General features: G+C 48.0%; 1 protein-coding gene across 1 annotated transcript; it reads left to right on the top strand.

The window, feature by feature from the left end:
* Nucleotides 1-1,260: 1,260 nt before the first annotated feature.
* LOC120845944 (neprilysin-2-like) lies at nt 1,261-13,617 on the top strand. Its single transcript, XM_040217506.1, has 3 exons — nt 1,261-1,326; nt 11,548-12,028; nt 12,269-13,617. The coding sequence occupies exons 1-3, from the start codon at nt 1,261-1,263 to the stop codon at nt 13,615-13,617; spliced, it is 1,896 nt and encodes a 631-aa protein (XP_040073440.1).
* The last annotated feature ends 8,638 nt before the right edge of the window (nt 13,618-22,255 follow it).

Genomic DNA, 22,255 nt, shown 5'->3' with positions numbered 1-22,255 from the left:
ACGAAGCTGAGGCGGTACGCTTCTCCCGAACGTAGCACCGTAGCACTTTTCTTTGCGGTGTTGTGGTGGGGAGTCTTCCCCATCAGTCGCGCAGACTACAATGGAAAAAAGAATCTTAACCGAGGAGATAAACGCCCCGCCGAGAGATCAGCGGTGTGCGAGATACATTTTTAACCGCGCCTTGTCCTTCGGGACTATATGCACATCGTCAAAGGCGAGAAGGTTGGGATTTTATACCGCAATATATTATGGCTTATTTGTAGTCCTTTTGCGTAGTATGTTGCTGGATATCTCTGATCTTGCTGTGTATGTAGATGAAGCGTATTACCACTTTTGAAAAGTCATAAAGTAGTAAGTTGAGAATACTTTTCTTCCTATTTGGGGCTGCTGAAGATTTTGTTTATATTGTATTTTAATGCTTCATGTACTCCCCATCGAAATATTTTCTTTTTCATAGACTGCCTTCCACAAAAGACAATTTGCTATATGCTCGCCAGTTGCAGTGGCACCTTGGCCGTTCCCAAACGCGCTCGGCCTTGCACCTTACACAACGCTGGTCCCCGCATCAGCAACACGATGACAAAAAACAATACACCATGCAGTTTATTGTTCCTCTCACCATTAAAAAAGTAGAAGATTTATTGTGATTATTTGTCTATTTTTTCTTGTTATATCAGTACCGCGTGGTTTCTTTCGCAGCTATTAAGCGCGCAGCCCAAGTGATAGCGTTGCTGAACGACCTGTCAGTACTGGGAAGGAGGGGGGGGGGGGGTCGATATTAATAAAATAATCTCCTTCAAAAACACTCCAATAATTAAAGTAGGGGATAGCACATACCTAGACGCATTAGTGCAAAAGTAAACCTCCTTTTTTTACATTGGCCATTGTTCTGCGTCGCGAAAAGCTCCAGTTGAACCACAGTAGTGCACGCCGAACAGCGCCGACAACAAGGCTGACGGGAGCACGTTCCTAGGGCTCAGAACAGCAGCGCTACGGTATCGTCTACGCACAAAATCTTCACGCGGCGGCCGACACTCTTGCCACTACAGCTCTCTAGAGCACTCCTCCAATGTCTGCGAAGAGCGAACCTGACGGCTTTTACGACCCTTTTTGGGAAATTAAAGTAGCCAGGATCGCTATGAAGAAAAATATTGACAAGCACAAAGACGTGGCACAGGAAAGCCTCCCCAAGTAATTCCGAAGACACGAACCCGTCCTGCTGAGAAGACTCCAAGCAGGAGCTGCAATCACCCATCAATAATGAAGAAATGGGCGAACGCTAAGAAGAAGAAGAAGGATCTGGACTTTGTACCAAACCAGACCAGTGCAAGTACTGCCCAGAAAATCTCAAGGCGGACACTCAACACATGGTCTGGGAATGTTCAAAGGTCGACCAAGAACGCAATGACGCCCTGGGAGCACTCAACCATGAAGACAAACTTTCAACACTCGACAAATGGGCAAACCCCGCAGGAGACTCCGAACAACGCAGCCTCATCCTCCGATCGCTGGTCGACTTTCTGAAGACGGCCAACCTCGGCAGAGACTTGTAGCTGCCACAATTACAACGCTACGCTTTTCCATCATCCCAATAACCCTCTCCCCTCTGGCCCTACCATAGCGTAAACCGCCAGTTGAATTTCATTCTTAATAAACGTTGTCTGACCTGACCTGACCACTCTATTTGAAACGTATGGACGAAGCATGCGCTAAATGAAGACGAAGCGAAGTGCACGCGTCTTGACACTAATAATAGGAAAAAACAAAGATATAGAAGCTTCTGGAGATGATGTCTGCCCAAACGGTGAGCCACTCGGTCTTCTTATAAATATTTTATTGCGTACCGGTGAGGAATAGATACTATTGTTTTTCTGCGGCTCTTCTGAGTGTAAATAGATCTCAATATCAATCAATATTGAACCTAATCTTTGCAATGAATCAAGGAATCGTGGGCGTTTTCCTCTTGAATTTTATAAGCTGACGATGGCTGATAAATGTCCAATTCGCCGTAAAAAGATGGAGAGATAGAGAGAAAGAGAAAGAGAGAAACCAAATTAAAGAGAAAGAGAAATAAAAAAGAAAGAGAGAAAGAGAGAACTTTCTTGGCAGGTGGGGTTGATGTTTCAGTCCATAGCTGCTCTCGGAGTCCACAGCTGGGCTGCCCGGACATAGTCGGCTAGGTAGGCCAGCTCTTGAAGTTCAGTGGCAGTAGTCAGCCACCCTAGGTTAGGAGGAAGACAGAGGGAGGTTGGGGAGGGGGAGGGTTGGGAGGGGCTCAAGTCCAGAGAATTTGGGAGGTGCTTGGGTAGCCCTTGCAATGAAGGCAATCCGGTGGGTGTTGCGCAGAACGTACTTATATTATATACGTGCTGGTGTGGGCAGGGTATTTCTTTGTGCGCACCGAATTTCGACGCCTTGTTGCCGTGATAGGTTGGAGTGGAGCAGTGAGAAGTATCGGCGGTCTTTTCGGTAGGCCTGTAGTGCTGGCAAGTGTGCGTGCTTCTTTGCGTGGATAGGCCCGAGGATACTGGGTGCCCAGTTGAAAGTGTAGCGGGCGAGCTGATGTGCTCTTTCGTTTCCCAGCATTCCTTCGTGACCTGTGATGCACACAATGTCGACAGGGTAGCGAAATTGTGAGTAAATACGTGTAGTGATGAATGCTGGGATGTTGTCGTGTAGACGGTTACTGTAGAGAGTCTGTGAAGATCATTGAAAAGCTTTATTCTGAAAAGATCGTTTCTCATTGTGTCCTTTATAGGGACCATAAAATAATTTTTGGGGGATTTGAATAAATCAGTTTGAATAGAAATTTTACTAACTGCAAATCATTTATTGTGTAAAACGAAAACTAGTGCACGAGAATAGAAAGTCAAATGCCTGCTTTTCGATACGAAAATTTGAAAATCTAGAGGACTATTTTGTACCCCCTTTCCTCGGGGTCTTTCCGCCTTTTCACTGTGATACATCCGCGGTACCCAAAGCACGTCAACTCACGCATCGGACACAAGCACTGCGTCCCTCAGACGATTGCGCTCGTCAACAATCAATCCATCGACGAATATTTGGATTCGCGTTCATGGCCAATGAGTGCCGTGACGACACTTATCATTGTTTGGCAATGCATTTTTGATTACTTTTGGAAAGTATGCAGGACAGTTGATAGGACGCTAGTCACTTGGGTATGACAAGCTCGAAGTTCCAAAAGGACGGTGGAACCTTGGAGTCATCGTACTTGTGCCGAAGCACGCCATGACCGCGTGATTTCTCATTTTGGTTTTGAGTTGAGGAGGAAACTTAAGGAGGGGAGGAGTTGAAAAATAATTTCATGGCCTTTTAAAGGGGTACGGAAACGAACGTTTGAATTTCTTTCCTATATGAGATTTATGTTGTGCCGGCAGCCGAAAAACGCTAGCCTAGACTTGTGTTTGTGTGCTGCAGGCAGAGAAGTCAAGAAAACTAAATTTAAAACGAATTAACAAATTTCAAAATTGCATCTCGTGGCTGTTTTTGAAGCTCCCTTGGAATGCCGCCACGCCTTGAGTGCCTAAGAAGCAGCGCCAGTTCGCGGCAGTATGACGTGGTCGTGGAGTTACTTAGTCCTGAATGGGACATGGCGGAGAACGCTAACGCGTTTACTATACTTCATTCACCCATAAGCTGAGACTGCAGCCAAAGCTATAAACGCGAGCTAGCCCACGCCTCGGCTTTGGGGCATACGTTTCTAGCGCGGGCATTCGTTCTACGGAAGAACGCTTCAAATCAGCGACCTCGAGCTCTCGTGGTTTTGGCATTTTCTGTAGTCTCAGCTCCAGAGTGCTTCTGCAACGTGCATTCCACACCATCAAGATCGCCGTTCTTTGCAGACGTGTGGTAGGAGCTTGATCTGAGGATGCGGGGACCTCTCCCAGGCCAGCCCCAACCCCCCCCCCCCCCCCCCTCCCCCTCCCTGCGCTGTGAACAGACCTCTTTCGAAAGTGAGGCTTCTGTTGGAAGCCGAGGAGTCGCTGCACAATGACTGAGACAAGTGCGAGCCTCTTAGGTTCCAATGCGTCCTGGCTCGCGAACCCTCGTGCTTCGACAGCACAGGTCGGCGCTGCCCCCTCGCGCTATATACTTACACGTTCCGCGATGTCGGTTGTTCCACCATTGTGCAGTAGGTCGGATTTTTTTTCTTCAATCGGCACGTGAATTTTGAAAGGAGTCTATAAGAAGTATTCACTGGACGCCATATTCGTGGGTGCTGTCTAGAGCGCATGCTCAGAACGAGCCCACATCATTAGGTTACTAATGTCGCAATCTTTATGGTGTGGAATGCACGTTCCAAAAAAACCGTGGAAGCTCGCCATCAGCACGCGCTCAGCAGTCGCGCACACAGCTATGGCCGCCAGTGAATACTTCCTATATCTCACTCAAACATGGGACCCAGTGAATGCCTTATATACAAAGTTTCACAAAACGAATGTACATTTTGTTCACCGCAAAAATATACTGCGCATTGCCTAACGCTCATTCTCTGCCCAAAGGCAGCGCTACAGGTCACAACCAGATTCCAAAGTTTCAGCTCGAACGGACACCTTATTCAAAAGTTATAAGTGATGTTCTAAAAATTTTAATGGGAAAATGGAGCCATTTTTGTCCGCTTTCGGTTTCTGGTGCCATAGAGCCTCATGTATTCGAAAACACCGTCGGCCGCCATTTTCCCATTGAACGGTTTAGAAAATAACATAACTTTTGAATAAGGTATTGCATCGGGCTGAACCTTTGGCATCTGGTTAGGACTTTTAGCGCTACCTTTGGGTGAAGAATGAGCGTTCGGCGATGCCTAGTTTATGTTTGCATTAAAAAAAACTGTAAAACTCTTTTTTTGACACCCTTTACATAGCTTGCAGGTGCCGCCATTGCTGGGTACTGACGGTTATTTCTACTTACTTGTTCCCTCGGGCTAATACTTTTGCGTTGTGAAACAAACACGGTGGACCGAACGCTCGTGTCACATGAAATACCGGCATGGCCGCAAATGGCGTTACGGGCAAGCTATGTATAAGCCATAGGGCATACAGTCCTCGGATAATACTAGTAGGCGAGATTGTCACGCGTTGACACAACCAAGCGGCAAGGCTCGCAACCACAAGACCCTTGACTGTGCATGAACTATTGACGTCGTGAGCGCGATACGCATCGCGCTTCTCGCTGGCCGACTTTGAAGCGAGGATGAGAACTCGCGCTGACGTCATTTCGTTTCCGTACCCCTTTAGCGTGCATCACGCAGTAATGGGGACCTTTAGCAAACCGTTACCGTGTTCCGCGTACCGCACTACCGGAGCCTTCGGAGCACGCTTTTAAGCGCGCGCCCGGTTGATATCGTGACTTCGGAGCGCGCGCTTAAAAGCACGTTTTGCAGACTCCGGTGTGCGGTAAGCGGAAAACAAGGCGCCGGTTTGCTAAAAGTCCCCAGCGATACACGACCGACGCCGGTATGATGCTCGTTCACATTGAAACGGGCAGGAGTGGTGGGGATTGGACCCAGGATACCAGGGTTCCGCAGCGCGAGCTTTCGCTACACGCGCTCCGAGCTGCGTTGCGTTAAGACACTCGATCACTGATCCCCCTTCCTCGTGATGCATCCTCAGTGCTTAAGCACGTCAGCCGAATACAGATCACGCATTAGGCACGAGCAGTATCTTACTTGGATGTATATGCACTCATCAAGAATCAATGGACCAATCTCACCAGTGCCCGTTTTCTCTAACGCAAACCGTGGGTTAAAGTCAACTATTGTCCCTAGAAGGGGGAATTCTAGGTCACGTGACTGGGGAGAGCAGGGGCGCCGAGGGAGGAGCAGTACCTACAAGCAAAATGGCCGCGACGTCGCTTAATGAGGGCTAATAGTTCTGCTTGGTTCTGCTGAACATTAATTTCGATCCGGCTGTTATGTTAATGACGCACCATACCTATTAGCACGTCAAGCAAAGCGGTAGTTCAGAGGGACTACTAAACTAACCGAAGGCAGCATTCCGCGAACGCATCACTCTTCAGCAGTCCGAGATCTAAGAGATATGACGGTACATAAGCCTTGCAAGTGTTTTTATGGTGAGTAAAGAGATGTTTTGCGAACGAGTGTTGGTATATATTTATACTAATACGTTTAATTTGTTACACTATGCACGCCAACTCGTGAGCAGCGATTACTTTGCGGAGAAAGGGGGTTATCCTCGATGAAGTCTTCGTTCCGGGTGAACAGCTGGGACATTGTACTGTTTTTTTGTTCGCAGTGCGCCGACAGTATGCCGACAGCATCGAGGTTTCTAGATATACCCGGTGGCCAGCAATTCAACGGTGACGAGAAGCTTAGCTTCTCGTCACCGATGGATCGGTTGGGCAAACGGAAGAGAGGGCAAGCAGTTGAGATCAGCAGGAATCGCAGAAACGTGCGTCGCAATGAACAAAAACGAGACTACAGCTCCGGCGTTGCCAGACTGGAAGGCATACGGGAACGTTATGCGTTGTTTATGGCGAAACATATTGAAGGAAATGTTTCTTACATTTTCGAATATTCGTCGACAAACTCTAGCACTGTAGCTAAAATTTTTTTGTACCATCTGAAGCAAATAAATTTGTCTTCAAGTACAACATTACTATATTTTGACCTAAAATACCATACTAGATAGATAACAACCAGCGGAAAAAGAGGATAAACAAAATGACTGGCTTGTTTTACCGATAGATGGCGCAACTTACTGCCCAGTCAAAAATAATTATTGTTGTTCTATATCCAGCCGTTTATTACAGTACCTAAGTACTTTTTCCTTCCTAGGCACCGTGGTTTACCAAAATGGGTTTACCATCGCTTCGAAAAAACCGGCCCAGGTAGTTTGAGAACGCCACCGCTGCCGCCAAGTATCGTGGGAGCTCTAGTCTTTCTGCACCTGCAACAAACCCGCTGGACGTCTGCGCGAGCAGAGCACGAGGCGGCATGAGCTCTCTCGTGAACTGGCATGTGCCTCCTATCAACTACAGTTATGGCGGCGTCACGCATGCGTGGAACGCTTGGTGAGATCGGTCTATTGGTTGACGAATATTTTCATTGCCGTTCGTGACCAATGACCCCCGTTACGAAAATTGTTGAATTCTAGAATTGTCCGGAATCACTCGCCGTCTAATAAATACTTCTGTCACTTTTGTTCGAGCGAAGCCGTAGCTACAAACACGGAATATACTTGCATGCCCGAACGTAGAGGTCCGGCAGAAACATTCAAAGCCCGGAGCTCGTTCTTGTAGCTTTTGCCAAGCTCGCACTTGTTCTGGCTGCGCCCTTTTATGTTTTAATCTGTGACATCACCCCTACTGATCCCGGCTACTTATCATCACTTGCGAGCAACAAGTTTGGTGGTACGCGTAAAAAGTACGATGGAAGCTTGGGGCCATCGCATTCCGAAACCAACACCTTCAAAGCTGACGGCACTGATCTCTATTGTAGTAGGCTGGATCGCGGATCGGGAGCCCGTCGGTGTCGCCACCGGCGGTCATTGCTTGATACCAGGCAATACGCACAAGTCTATGGGAGAAACGCACAAAAGTAAGAATATTGAAGCATGTACGCTGTGCTCGGAGGCGTGTATTTTATGGTGTGCTGCCACCTTATGTTGGGTGTTTGGAAATCGAATCGGTGTTTGTCAAAGGTTTGGACGCCGATTAAAAAGATCAAACGTACCAGAGCACCTACGGCTGAGCTGGCAAGCTTGCTCTCGTAGTGGAGTAAACAACGGAACTTGCCGTCAATGAAACCGTCCTCGGGGAAGCCCAGAAGCTGATGAATGACAAAGAAGTTCCATCTGGACAGTGACTTTCCGGGAGTGAGTGAATTCCGCGTAGCAAACTCTTCGAGCGTGTCGTCTGCTAAACCGAACTCAACGAAACCGCCACCGACTCCGCGGTAACTCTAGCTGACTCTCGCCTCATTGATCTGCACTACAGCGGAGTCACTCTCGACCACAAAATATTTATTTATAAGAACTGCGGGGGCTGTCAGTCTTAATGATTGTACGCAAGCTATTTGACGGACTAATCGAAAAGCAGCCAAAAAGTTTCAGTGCCGACAACAGCTTCGAAACAGGGGAAAACGGCACTTTTTCTCGTTCTTCCCATAGCGTCCCATGCATTGGCTGGTGTCAATCAATGGCCGCCGGTGGCGACACTCGGCCCCAGCTGCCGAGGCCGCGGTCCACGATCCAGCCTACTACAATCGAGATCAGTGGCTGACGGTATCGGTTTTTCCCCACCACCAGACACAAGCCCTGACCGCAGATGGGTGGTAGCACCCTCGAAGAAACGGTGGCATGAAACAATCTCCGGTGGGCTAAAGCTATGAATAGCCAGGCGCATATCGTAGGTCCTCTCACGATCAGGCTAGAAGTAGCGTTCAGCTCTGGCCATAGAAGCAGGGTAAAAGAGACGGCTCCTCCAGGCTGGAGTCTATTAGCGCCAAGACGTTTTCTGTGGCGCCCTCTTGTTTCTGTTCTTGACGTCATGACCATATTTGCCTCGCCATGACGACACGGGTTGTGATCCGGGTTACTTATCAACCGTTGCGAGCAATAAGTTCGATGGACTGTGTAAGATTGAACTCATTGCGTTCTTATATCAATACCGTCAAAATTGGCAGTCTGACACTGACATGGCTGTTATTTCCGTTCGGTGTCTAGGAAATGAAGCCCAGTTTTTCAGCCAGCATAAATAAACTACGTATCGCAGAAAGCTGAAACTCCATGGGAATGTTACCCTAGCGGTGGTAATAAAATGCGCAAGCATGATTAAATTACATTGCGTAAATAAAAAAAAAATCATAATATTCATGAAACCGAACTCTGAGATTGCTTCTTCCAGCTTTCATTTCAGTGAAAAAACCAAAACCTATCAATTTAATCGATACTGTGTCTTTCACGCTGAGAAGTTTCGTCACTGAAATAATCGCTAGAAGCACACAAAGCCTCAAATGTTGGTTTGATAAAATGTGGGCTTTGGTGGACGTCGGCTCATCAAGAAACTTTGTTTTCCTTCATACCTTCTGATGCAGGTAACATCATGTGCTCGTACTCTCGGGTGTTATCATCACCGCTAGCGTGACACTCTCACGAAATTTCAACTTGCTGCGATGCGTGGTTTATTTATCCGGACCGAGAAACCGGTCTTTATTTTCTCGATTGAACCCTATATACAACTAAGGACGTCGTAGTGAGGGCTTGGCCAGTCATGGGAAGCAATTGAAAGCCAACCAGAACGATGCCTTTATTCGCGCACACAGCCCATAACAGTACTGTATCAAGAGGAAAATGAACACGATGACATGCTGCAGCGATAGGTAAGAGACGCGACGTATATCGCCACGCAAGTCTGCGAGCAAGCGCGCCCGTGGCCGAATGGGTACCGTGCTTGGCTCGTAAGCAAAAAGCCGAGGTTCGATGTCTGGACGCTGACGCATCTTTTTCTTGTTTCTGGAAATGTCGTGTTCTGGTAAGTCCGAGAACCCTGCTGCTTGTTCGCGGTCTGAATATTCTACGCACCGAACCTTCTGCGCTGATTTTTCCAGAAGCCCAAGCTTGTACGTAAGGAGCTCCGTGTGGCGAGCCGGAGCCAGTCTCGCCCCAGTGCTCGGTCCTGCTTTTTCGCCAATATAGACGCTTGCGAGCTAACCGTCTTTTATTTGATTTTGGGCACAAGTTCGCCATTGAACGTTTAGTTTCTACAGTTTTTCACCGCCTCATCATTTATCATTCGTGGCGCTATGATAAAGTGAAAAAAAAAAAAACAAAAAAAAACACAAAGCACGTAGACTCGAAGTTTAGGTGACTGTTAACCATTTTTGTACATTCATAGCCCATAGAACACTCTATAGCTGTTTTTTTTAAGTTTTTGTTCACGCAATGGCAGTCAGAAAAACTAAATTGAGAAAAATGAGCAGGTTCACTCCATCCACACGCAGCCAGAACAAGCGGTCACGTGACCTGGAGCCGCTTATTTGCAGCCAGTCTTTATCGCAGCCACGCGCTGGGGTTGGAAGAAGCATGGCACGCGCTGAGTTCCACACATTGTTAAAGGGGCCATGAAACGAATTTTGGGTTGGGATGAATGATTTTAAATTGGGACTTTACTAATCGCATATCGTTTAGTTGGCCAAAAGAAAGGGGCTAGAAAGTCAAAAGTCAGCTTTTCGGTACGAACTTTTGAAAATATAGCGGACTATTTTGTACCTTCTTACCTTCGAAAGCTCTCCGCCTTTTCACTATGATACATCCGCGGTTCCAAAAGCGCGTCACCGGCGCCAAACTGACGTTAGCAGAGCCCAGCTCACGCATTGGACACGAGAACTGCGTCACTCGGACGTATGCGCTCGTCAACAATCAACCCGTCGACGAAAATTTCGATTCGCGTTCGTGGCCAATGAGTGCCCTGACGGAACTTATTGTCACTTGGCAATGACAAGTTCTATGGTGTGCTGAAGAATGACGGTGGAAGCTAGAAGTCATCGTACCGGTGACACGCCATAATGGTTATCTAATTATAATCAATAAATTACTTAAGTGGCTGTCGACACGGGAGCGCGCACAGTATCCGATTTCTCAAACTTCATAAGTAAACCGACCAACTAAATGTTTACGTTGCAAAAAAAAAAAAAAGAGAGATCTTCAAACGCATGTAGGTGTGATATGAAGAAACAAATCACCTAATGTTGACGTACCATTACCTCTAGCCTTAGATACAATACAAGTTAAGCGTTCGTTGTCTATCTCCTCCGCGAGTTTCCTCACATAATCAAAAGAAACTGTTTTCGATATATTATGAATACAAAGAACAATATTTTCAGCAAACACAGATAGTCTTCTTGAGCTGACTATTCTTGACGCCTTCCGATCCTACATGCGCGATATAAATATACGCTCTTCTTACTGAGATTGTTCCGCCACTATTAGTAAACAAATCTCAGTTGTCATAAGGACCTTTGAACCCTCGTGTCGTCTTAGTCGTCGGGTAGACGTATCGGACTACCGTTTCCGAAGTAAAGCAAGAAAGCGCGGTGAAACGCGTCAAAAAACACGATAACAACGCATCCGCCAAGGCGCGGAGGGGAGAGCGGAGCAGCAAGTTGAAGCAACCTAATGGCTGCCAAGTCTCGTGATTTCAAAATGGCAGCGCCCAATCGGAGGAGGATGAAAAGGTCTATAACACTCTTCACTTGGTTGCGTACTCTGCGGTAACTTGCCCGGGTGCAGGTATTTGACATTGGAATTGAACAAAATGACTCCGCCCAAAATGAAAAATCTAGGACGGTTTCTTCTTGATGTCTTTCCACTGCTTCAGGAATTTTCATGGGTGTGAATCGAATGGATAGCGAGCATGTGATAGCTGCGTGGTAATAGTCGTAAATGGAATAAAATTATAATTCAAAAGAAAGTAACAGTTTTCTTTATACTGCTAAACATGGTTATAATTTTTTTCCTCTCGTATGTCACCTTTGGTTTTCCACATAATCTTACTTTTTTCCTATTTCAGTTATCAGCGGAACGTCCAGATATCGAGACAAGTGAAGAAACCTCTGAAGTAAACCAGAAGACGCAATTTTGTGTTCTGGTCGCCGTACTTGCTGCAATCGTAGTGGGGGGAGTGGTCATCATTTACGTATTCAGAAGTTCACCCATTACCAAGGATGGTCCTGGGGAGTCCGCATGCCATGGTCCGACCTGCAGTGCCGCGGAAAATATATTGAAGAACATCATGAACCAGAGCGCTGACCCTTGCAACAATTTTTACAATTTTGTGTGTGGAAACTACAAGAATGACTCAGTTGACATATTCTCTAAAATGACATATGATATACTGGACGCTGTTGAGATGGGCTTAAATCGCGCAGAAGTCAGGCGGAACGGACAAAGTGCCATGGAAAAGGCAGCGCGTTTATACACTGTTTGTAAAAATCAGGGAGTGTCCGGAATAGATGACACCGAAGCTCTGAGGGCATTCATGAATGATACTGGTTTGTCTATATTAAAGGGAACACAATCAGATGCTCTGGACAAGATAATTTTACTTGCATTTAAATATAACCTCAAATCTGTGCTTGATCTCTCACTAACAGATCACTCCCTCTACGAGGAAAAACGACAAATTGTAATTGATTTTAGTTCTGTTCAGATCTTGTGGTTTGAAAAAAGGCACGAATTATCAGCAAATAAACTGGCAGAATTTTATTTAAGCTATGTAATCGCTTTAACAGGCATGACGCTAATTTCAGAAATAATCGAAATAACCAAAGATATTTACGAAGCTGAAACAAGAGCAGTCATAGTTCTGGTTCTTGCCCAAGAGCATAAAGACGACTCGGCTTTTGTCAGAGGGAGTGAAATTCATACTTTAACTCCAAACATGCAATCAAAAAGATGGGGATACCTGATATCAAACCACTCAGGAAACGTCTATCAAAGCTCGGACCACGTTAGTGTGAACCTCAGAGCTCTGGCCTACATCGACCTTCTTTACCAGCAATTTGGAGATGCCGGAATGAACCTCCTTGTCGCTTGGGAAGTTCTTCGCCAACTGGCTCCGCTCGCATCCCCCTCTATCGCAAATATTCACTCGAAACATTCTACATCTGGACTATGTTTGATTGCCGTCATCAAAGCCATGGAAGTGCCAGCGTTATCTGTGTATTTATACAGCGCCGTTCCATCGGAGGCAATACGCGCAACGAATGTCATGCTGAAGCGCATTCAAGCCTCTGTAATTGAAGGAATAAAAAAATCCAACTGGCTAGATGCCGCCCCCATGTCGGTCGCCTTACAAAAAGTGCAAGCAATGACAAAGCACGTAGGATACCCCACGCATCTGCAGACTGAAGAAGCTGTGAAAGCATTCTACGAACGCTATCCGGATGTTCGAGACAGCTTTCTTGGTCCTTGGTTGCAGGCACTAGAACGAAACATGCAGTGGTGCATCCGAGATAAAGAACACTTCGTATTCAATCTCATACCAGCCAACGCCTTCTACCTTCTAGTTCGAAATATTATGGTCATTATGGCTTCGGTCATACGGCCGCCCGTGTATGTACTCAATGGACCCGAGGCTTTCAACTTCGGAGGCCTTGGTCATGTCATGGGCCACGAGATGATGCACTCCTTTGACGTGGACGGCAGTCAGAGGGATGCCACGGGAAAACTTACAGACTGGTGGACACCACGTTCCCGGCAGTATTTTGAAAACAAGACACTCTGCTTGAGGAGGTCACACCAGACGGCCATCCGACGCCAGGCAAGTTTGCTCAATTCCACCCTCGACTCCGAGAACATGGCCGACTTCCTTGGCCTCTCGTCCGCTCTCAAAGCGTTCCAGGAATATCCGGACAATAAGCGCTTCCCCAGCCTGCCTTACAATTCCAGGCAGATTTTCTTCATTTCATCATGCGTCAAATGGTGCGCAGTTCCAGGAAGCCGAGTGGCACCTCATTACGCGCCATGGCAACAACGCTGCAACGTGCCACTCATGAACTTGGACGCGTTTGCTAATGCATTCCAGTGCCCTCAGAATTCGCCCATGAATCCTGCAAATAAATGTAGTTTCTGGTCTTAGATTCCGTGCACTCCGCGTGAAAATTAGACTATGTAGTAGGTACATTCGGCGCTAAGACAGATTTCTTTTTAAACTTTACTACATTGGCTCCTTGAAGTTTTAGACATCCTAAAGTAAAAGTTTAGCAAACGAAAATCACGCGAGGTTGTAACAGATTTGTAGAAAATCAACCAGGTGAATGTATTGATATTTTAAATACTAAAGATTGTTTCATTACCGAATGAAAAGGAGGACTATGTGCTACTACTTTCCTACCAAGGGATGTCCGCCTTCTTTCTACACGTGTGCAAAAAGAAAGGATAACTTTCGGTTTTGATATTCAATGCAGAAACGAGGCCACTGAACTGGACTTATTTAGGGGTGGAATCCGCAGTCTGCAATAGGAATCGTCATCGGGGCAACCGGACGACCGGATGACCTAGGGTGCCTCAATGTGCGTCTGTCATAGGGTGAAGGCACCCATTTGTGTATTGAAAACAGCCTGCGCGTGCCGAATGGGCCTTAAAATGGCGCCAAAGCACCCGGCAGAGCTAAGCGCTCGCACCAAACGAGATCGAAGCACGTGCATTCTGGGCATAGAAATGGCCGAGATGCCGCCCCCCTACGTGGCGAAAGTGTATGAAGGCACCCTAGGGTGACCGGTCTGCGAACGCCGCCAACCAGGATCGCTTAACTCCTGGACTCAAGGATTCTCTGTGTTAAAACAGTAGGGGGAGGAGCCGAAAGATTGCCGTGAAGTTTTCTTTTCTCACAAACCCGCAGATCTGTTTATCGTCGTGACGGTTTTTATTAGGGGCTAGAAATCCCTACCACCCCGTAGGCGCCGAACAAGAGCCGCACGAGAGAGCGCGCGGAGAGGACCGTGGTTCATACGTGTGACGTGACGAGAAAGATTACCAGCTGTGACCATCATGTTCAATGGGCTCTGAAAGGCACGGCGCACGCTTGGGGTAATGGCATTCTAAAACCCACACCGTCAATGTCGACTGTCCGATATCGTTCTTATTTCAGCTGATAAAGCCTAATTTACTGAGAAACGTCGCTGCCGTTCCTTTCGTTTCTCTCGGATCAAAGTGTAGCCAACGTGGCCAGGTCAGAACCAGCCGAGTAGAGCTGCCCGCCGGGCGGAGTTCGCCTTTGGGCAGTTGTACCAATACCACCTAGATGACAAGGCCTGCGCATGACGTTTCGTTATTAGATCCCCGACCCGCCCCAAGCAACAAACACCCGGAAACTTGACGAGAGTAGGGGCCGCGTCGCAACTACGTCGGATTCACTTGCGGCCGCAGCTGTGTGCGTGACTGCAGAGCGCGAGCCGATAGCGAGCTTCCAGTGCATTTGCGACGTGCACGCGAACGCTCCCTCGGCCAGGAGCGCGAGCTAGCACGCGCTCCTGGCTTTGAGACGCGCATTTCTAGCGCGCGCGCTCGTTCTGCGGTAGAACGCTTCGAAGCAGCTACCCGAGGTATAAACAGCGCCCTCGAAAATGGCGTCCAGTGTCGGCGTCCAGCGTCCAACGAAGGGCTTTTCAGCCCTTCGTGCAGCAGTAAGGCAATTTCGCTCATGCATTTGACGCTCCACGTGAACGTCTAACTTCATCGTATGCTATTTGCAAGAGACACTCGGCGTGAGCATCTGTTTCATTATCTGTTACACAAACCACTGAAGCAGGCGATGGAGCAGACGATGTAGCAGACGATGTTGCTCATCCGGGCTAGCTAGGGGGCGCTAAGGGGATCTACTAGTGATGACGTTTAGGGGAGGAAATGCGCAGGCCTTGTGTTCTAAATGGTATTGGTTGTACCCCCATGGACGGGATAAAATCAATTTACTGTTTTGTGTTTCTACGTACAGACTATACACCTTTGCAAGTAGGATCCCGGCTTAACCTCGAACCGCGCGCCAAGGTGAGGCGGACCTACTCTCCAGCCAGGACGTTCGCTGGTTGTCGTACAATGTTGCCAAGCGTCTCTCGCCGAAGCGTGCACGACTGAGCGCAGAAAGAAATTAAAAAAAAAAATCATTATAAAACGTACAGGCGTCGTCTTCGACAGCGAAATAGCAAGGACAATTAAATAAAATGCCTAAAGCGGTAACAAATCGAAAATTTTCAAAAAGATCTAAAGTCTCAAGGCGCTCTCTTCAGAATGCGCCAAAAGTCGCATGGCCTTTGCATCAACGATGGCTGCGCTCGCGGCAGCTCTGGCTTCCACAACCTGCAGGAACAGAGGCTGCGATCGTTATAAAGTCAGCTCCAACCCTGAAAGATGCCCCGTCCTACAATATGTGACGCTACGATTCTGTGTGGATACCTCCTCCTGCGTTCCGAGACAGTAAGTGTGCCGCTAACGTAAGCCATCAGCGATGCAGCAAACGGCACCATCTTGTCATCGCGCACCCCAATGTTGTGCCCCTGGCGCACCCCAGCATGGCGGAAACGGTACGGGGCGCCAGCATCGCTCAAAATGGCAGCGCACAGGAGCCTTTATTGCAAACGTGTATAGGCCACGTTGGCTACCAAGAACATCGGTCTGGCCGGCTTTCCAAGATTAGTCAAACTGGGATTAATTCTGCTTTCATCAACATAAACAAGAGCAATGGTTCACACAGAAAGAATAAAATACTGAAATGGACGGACAGATACTCAAAATTTTTTACAGGTTTTTTTACATTTTTTTAAGAAGGGTGTTTGTTTTGTTTTTGTCCATTTCAGTGTTGCATTGTATTTGTGTAAACTCTGGTTTACCCAACGCGCTCTTCTACGTGTAAATAAGATTAATGTCGGGTTGTCAATATTGAGCGTGATGTTTTAGGAACACGATGACTCCAAGGTTCTATAGTAAACAATCAAACTTGTCACCGTCAATTTGAAGACGCACCATCGAATATGTCGTTCACAGCTGATAATCCTGAGCATGACGTCAAGGGTGGGAAGTGTAAAATGACGTCACTGCACGGGCCCACATACGCTACGAGCCCTGGCCCGAACCTCTCGCTTTGGCCTGGGTAGCTAAACTCGTGGAGAAAAACATTCTTCGCTTTTTGACGTAGCGGGGGGAGTGACCAAAAGAACGCCGCAAAGTTTCCTCCTCCCTGCGCGCGCTCAACTTCGCAACTTTTGACGAAAAATCCCCCGCGATCCCTAGGCGGTGCACGAGAGCACGAGACAGCGCGGGGAGGCGAGCGTTCACGCCGCTCGCTGTACGTCGTCTTTGGGCTCTCTAGCGCCGACAATCCCGTCATGCCTCGCCCAGGCGAGGAGCGAGAGCAGACGACGAGAGTTCGTCTGCTACGATGAGGCATTCGCACAGCGGAACTGAAAGAAAAAGTTGGTTTTCTGCTCGAAATCGCGTCCCGCGGGCCACAAACTCAAACGCGAGCTTGAACTGTAAGCGTCTGATATTTCATGAAGGGAGGAATCGACGGCCCGTCTTTTATTTGCGAAATTTGAGTCGTTTTGTAGCCGTACAGACGCTGAAACCTACCAGTGTGTAATGAAAGGCCCAGGACAACCACAGGGGCCGCGAGATCTAGCATCATTTGTGTATGGGTGAAAAGTGCAACATTTTTCGACAAAGCTCCCACAGCAGAAACCTGCGACGCATTCACTCAGCGTCCGGGAAGGCTAAACATGGAGACGTTGCCCGAGACTCAAGCAAAGTCATATTTGAACGGCAGCTATCTCGCCCCGTCATATTTTGTTTTGAGAAAGCTCTCGTTTTCAATGCCAGGGAAATAAAAAGTCTTACGAAACGTATTGCTAGCTGTTCCAAAGAACTAGATATAAGCCGTATCCTTTCAGTGGTTCACTCATAATATTATGCTTAAAACGAAGCAAGCTCTTGCGCGTACAGTGCCATCAATTTCCTCAAGCGTAAGCTGTTTTGTAGTCAACTGGTTTCGGAAACTTACGCCGTCTGTAGATATCTCTGACAGCCAAGTTGCTTAAGTGGAAGTCATCGCAAATGTAAGTTCCACGTTGCAGCAACCAACGTTTAAACGATGGCAGCGACCGCACTCTCGCATTCCCACTCATCACGTCGAACAAAAAGGTGCTAGTTTCGGTTTGAGGTCGGTACTTTTCTACAACATCTATGGCGACAGCATCAGTCTGCACTGGGTGCATTTCGGCAAGTTATTTCGGGGCCTGTTCTCCGTGCAGCACTCGGCGGGTGTAATGCATTAGAACTCTCACAGTGCAAGTCTGTATCGCGAATTGGGAGCCCGTCACTGGCCCCACCGGCGGCCATTGCTTGACGACAGGCAATATGCCGCGTCCTGTCTAGTTCTCCCTTCGTTTTCGTTCTTCTTGCTTTGGCCTTTTACACCACGAGGCAATACACGCAAGTCTAAGGAACAAACATGCAAAAATTGGAAGCTTGTACGCGGTGCTCGAGGGCGAGCATTTTATGACGTGCTGCGATGATTATGTCGGGTTCTTGGAGATCAAATAGACATTCGTCAAGCGTTTGAACATCGATTAAAAAAAAATTGGCCGGAGCACGACTGACTTTACCGACGTCGCTTGCTTCGGTTGCTAAATAAATGGCACGTCGAGCGACTGAACGGCACGCTCCGAGTTTCAGTTTGTCACGGAAGCCCTCACAGGAGTTCAAAGAAAAAGCTTTCATCATGAAACACTATGTACAAGCGGTCAAAACGATGCGAAAATCCCCAGTAAAGGCATTTTAACTTATCGTTTGCTGAGCTTTGATGACTCCGAAATCACGGACGACTCCACGATAACTCTCGGTAGCCCTTGTCTCATTAAACGCATAACAGTTAACGCCCAACAAAGTAGCCCTGGACCCTCAACCACACAACATTTAGTTAAACAAGATTGGTATTCTAACGCGTTTAATATTCTTGCCCACAATATTAACTGTTATTTGCGGAAACATGATAGAAGTTACATGGTAGAGAACAACCTACTAACGTAATAAAATTGAGTTGTGTCAAGCGATGACTGCCGGTGGTGCCGCTCGACCCCAGCAATACAGGCCTCTATCCACGATCTAGCCTCCTAAGAAATCAGTGATGCCAGTGCTATTAGACATAAATCGTTTATTAGCATCGGTACTCCCATACCTGCCGGATGTAGGGACGAGGCGCAAAACCGTACATCCGGCCAATATTGAAGCCGGTTTTCGGACGATATTGCCTCGACACTCGCCAAGAAGCAACGTGCTGTTTCGGCGACTCGTTTGTGTAATTTATTTGTTCAGTCATATTAATGGGTCCCGGGCCACTGTGTACACCCCAAAAAAGAAATGTACTGTGATAATTACACCTTGAGGAGAAGCAGGCACGTAGCCAGATTTTTGTTTAAGGGGGGGAGGGGGGGGGGGGCGCCGATGACAAAGTGCTCTATGAGGGGGAGGGAGGAGAGGAGGCCCCAGCAAAATGGAAACTTTCGGGGGGGGGGGGGGGGCGGGAAGGCCACGCCTTATGCCCCCCCAACCCCCCTCCCCCCCTTCCCCTTGGCTACATGCCTGACGAGAAGGGGTATTGTAGTTTTACATCTTTATAAAAAGGTGTAGGCATTATCATACGTTTCAAGAAACGTGTTTAAAAAATCACACATTTTTAAAGATGTGAAGTTTACATTTCTTTTATAAAGTCCATCGCTACACTTATTAGGGTGTTAGTTATGGGACACCCCACTTACATGTTTAAAGGTGGGAAAATGCTTAATGTGTATATACCTCTAACGAAAGACAATCTCTTTCATGTGATTACATCGCGTGCCGATGAAACGATCTGTCGATGACACGTCGTTCGACGAACTGATTTGACCGCCAATGAGTGACGACTGCCTGTAGAATTTCGGGGAAATAATTCTGCCGGCTGCCGGGAGACTCGACCCTACCCAAGAATTACCCTGGTTCTTGTTTGTTTTCCAACATTCTGAATTGCATACCAGCTTATTAGTACCTCTTCGGATGTTACAGAAAAAAAAAAAAAAAAGCGATGGCAGCCGCAAAAATTCTGACAGCCCGGTTCACAGTCATGTGGGAGACCGACAGGTGCTCGTCGGTCGCCACCATGCCTTGAAAGCTACCGGTTCCGAAGAACCGGAGCGCGCAGAGAACTTGCTGTTCCACGGTCCGAGGCGGCGAACGAAGCTCGTAGCAGAGTCAACGCACAACGGCTTTCGATAGCCGGTACTGTCGCCGAAATTCGTCGTCGGGGAGTTGAATGGCGCCCCCGGTTGTCTCAGTAGCGACGCCGACGGTGACGGAAGATAAGCTCGGCCGCAGCGTACGGCACCGCCATGTTGACAAAGTTTAACTTCGCCTTGATCCGAAGCGAAGATCTCGAGCTCAAACCACGGCTCTCGCAAAGTTCAGAAACGTCACTTTGACGTCAGCGACAACTTCGACAAACGAAGTTTCTTTTTAACACAAACTTCGGAGGGATTTTGAGCGTCAGCAGGTCTCCTAGGGACAATCTGGAAAGCATTAATTTTAGCTTGGCGTAGGGATGTAGGGACAAACGGGCGCTACGTCATCGGCGAAGCGGTTCAATCAGCGGGCTCCTCGCGCCCCTCACGCGCTGCACGCGCGCCTCGATGAACTTTGCTTCGAATGATTGACACCTCGCTCGGCGCGACGTCAGCGTCGCGAGAGTCCAATTAGCGCGTTCCACAACTTTTGGACACAAAGTTGTGCCTGACGAGTTTAGCGACCCTGGACACTCGTAAGTTCATGGAACGCGAACCGCATTAATTTCAGAACCTCTAAAACCATTCTTTCGAAAATTGCACGCTACTCTGTTCCTCGTCGTATCTCAGATGGAACACCTCCAAGCAGGGGAGGGGAGGGCGATTTACCCCCCCCCCCCCCCCCCAAATTGCGTGGAAAGAGGGAGCAAGGGGCATAAAGTGGTAAGGGAGGGAGGAGGGGCGATTGCCTAAGCCGACATTTCAGAAGGCTACAATAACATATTCGGGGGAAGGGATGCACCCCTTTAATACAAACCTCCACCCTGCCCCCTTGTTTCTCTCTCTCTCCCGAACATTTTCTACAACACGCCCTGATCCCGAGTATTTTTTTGTGTGTGTTTGTTGGTCGTGCCTTTTTATTTTCCTTACCCCGGTTCTCTTTTCGCCGACCCCCCCCCCCCCCCCCCCCCCCCGCTCCCCTTCTCATAAACACTACCGACGTCACTACACCACACCGCCTCTCGGTGGCCCCGGTAACGTGGTTGTCAGTGGCGGGAGGTGAGTTCTAAAACCGCGTACACCGCGCGCGGCTCCACAATATCACAAAGTTCAATCTTCGCCTCCATTCCGAAGCGAAGATGTTGACCTGAAGTAACTCCTTCCAAATGTTGTGAAACGTCACTTTGTCGTCACCGATAACTTCCACAAACGAGGATCTTGCGACGAGAAAGTTCAGAGTATACACAGCCCGCCTTGGAACAATCTGGACAGCATTAACTTTAACGCGCCGTAGGGATGTAGGGACACGCGGGCGCGACGCCATCACTGCAGCCGTTTAATCGGCTGGTCGCACGGTGTTGCTGGAGCGCTCCCTGACGAAGCTCGCTGCGACTTTGTGTTTCTCAATCTCGCTGAAATTTGAGCACCGAGAGAAATTGGATGATTGACATCTCGTCCCGCGTGCCCTTACTGTCGCAAGAGTCCAATCAGCGCGCTCCGCGAACTTCGGCCCCAATTTTGTGTTTGACGAGTTTAGTGACCCAGATAGGTATCGACCGGGTTGCCTGTCTAAAACTCCAATTCCGCCATAGAACGATGCGCTAACAAATTAACAAGCTTTATTTGGCGATGCGTGGAGCTATCACAGCAAGGCGCAGGCAAATGAAAATGTTTCAAAATGGCAAGACGAACCACAACAAATTTCTGATATCTCTTCAATAAAACGGTAAACCCGCAAAAGAAAAAAAAAAACAATAAAAGGAAACAAATAGGGCAGTGGAAACATATTACGTCAAAGGGACGCACACTTCCCACTAACCCCTTGTTCAAAATGAAATCATAAGTTCCTCGACGGGCGGCTAAACGATTAGCTGTTGCTGAAGCAACACAGAAAACGTGACGTCAAGTTCGTACAGCTATTTGTGTACCGTGCACTGATCTCTATTTTAGTAGGCTGGATCTCGGATCGGGAGCCCGTCGGTGTCGCCACCGGCGGCCATTGCTTGACACCAGGCAGTTCACAAAAGTCTATGGGCGAAGCGCACAAAAGTAACCATATTGAAGCATGTACGCTGTGCTCGGAGGCAAATATTTTATGACGCGGTGGGATCCTTATTTTGGGTGTTTGGAGATCGAATCGGTATCCGGTCACCGAATAAAAAAATCAAACGCACCGGAGCCCCTGCGGCTGAGCTGGCAAGCTTGCTCTCGTAGTGGAGTAAACAAAGGAACTTTCCAGTCAGTGAGACCGTTCTCGGGGAAGCCCAGAAGTTGATGAATGACAAAGAAGTTCCATCTCGACAGCGGCTTTCCGGGAGTGAGCAAATTCCGCGTAGGAAAGCCTTCGAGCTTGTCGTCTGCTAAACCCAACTCAACGAAACCGCCACCGACTCCGCGGTAACTCTAGGTAACTCTCGCCTCATTGAGCTGCACTACAGCGGAGTCACTCTCGACCACGAAATATTTATTTATAAG

This window comes from Ixodes scapularis, unplaced genomic scaffold (genome assembly GCF_016920785.2).
Source record: "Ixodes scapularis isolate PalLabHiFi unplaced genomic scaffold, ASM1692078v2 PGA_scaffold0__279_contigs__length_252992795, whole genome shotgun sequence".
In the NCBI taxonomy this organism is placed as follows: Eukaryota; Metazoa; Arthropoda; class Arachnida; order Ixodida; family Ixodidae; genus Ixodes; species Ixodes scapularis.
This window is presented reverse-complemented; position numbering and strand designations above follow the sequence as displayed.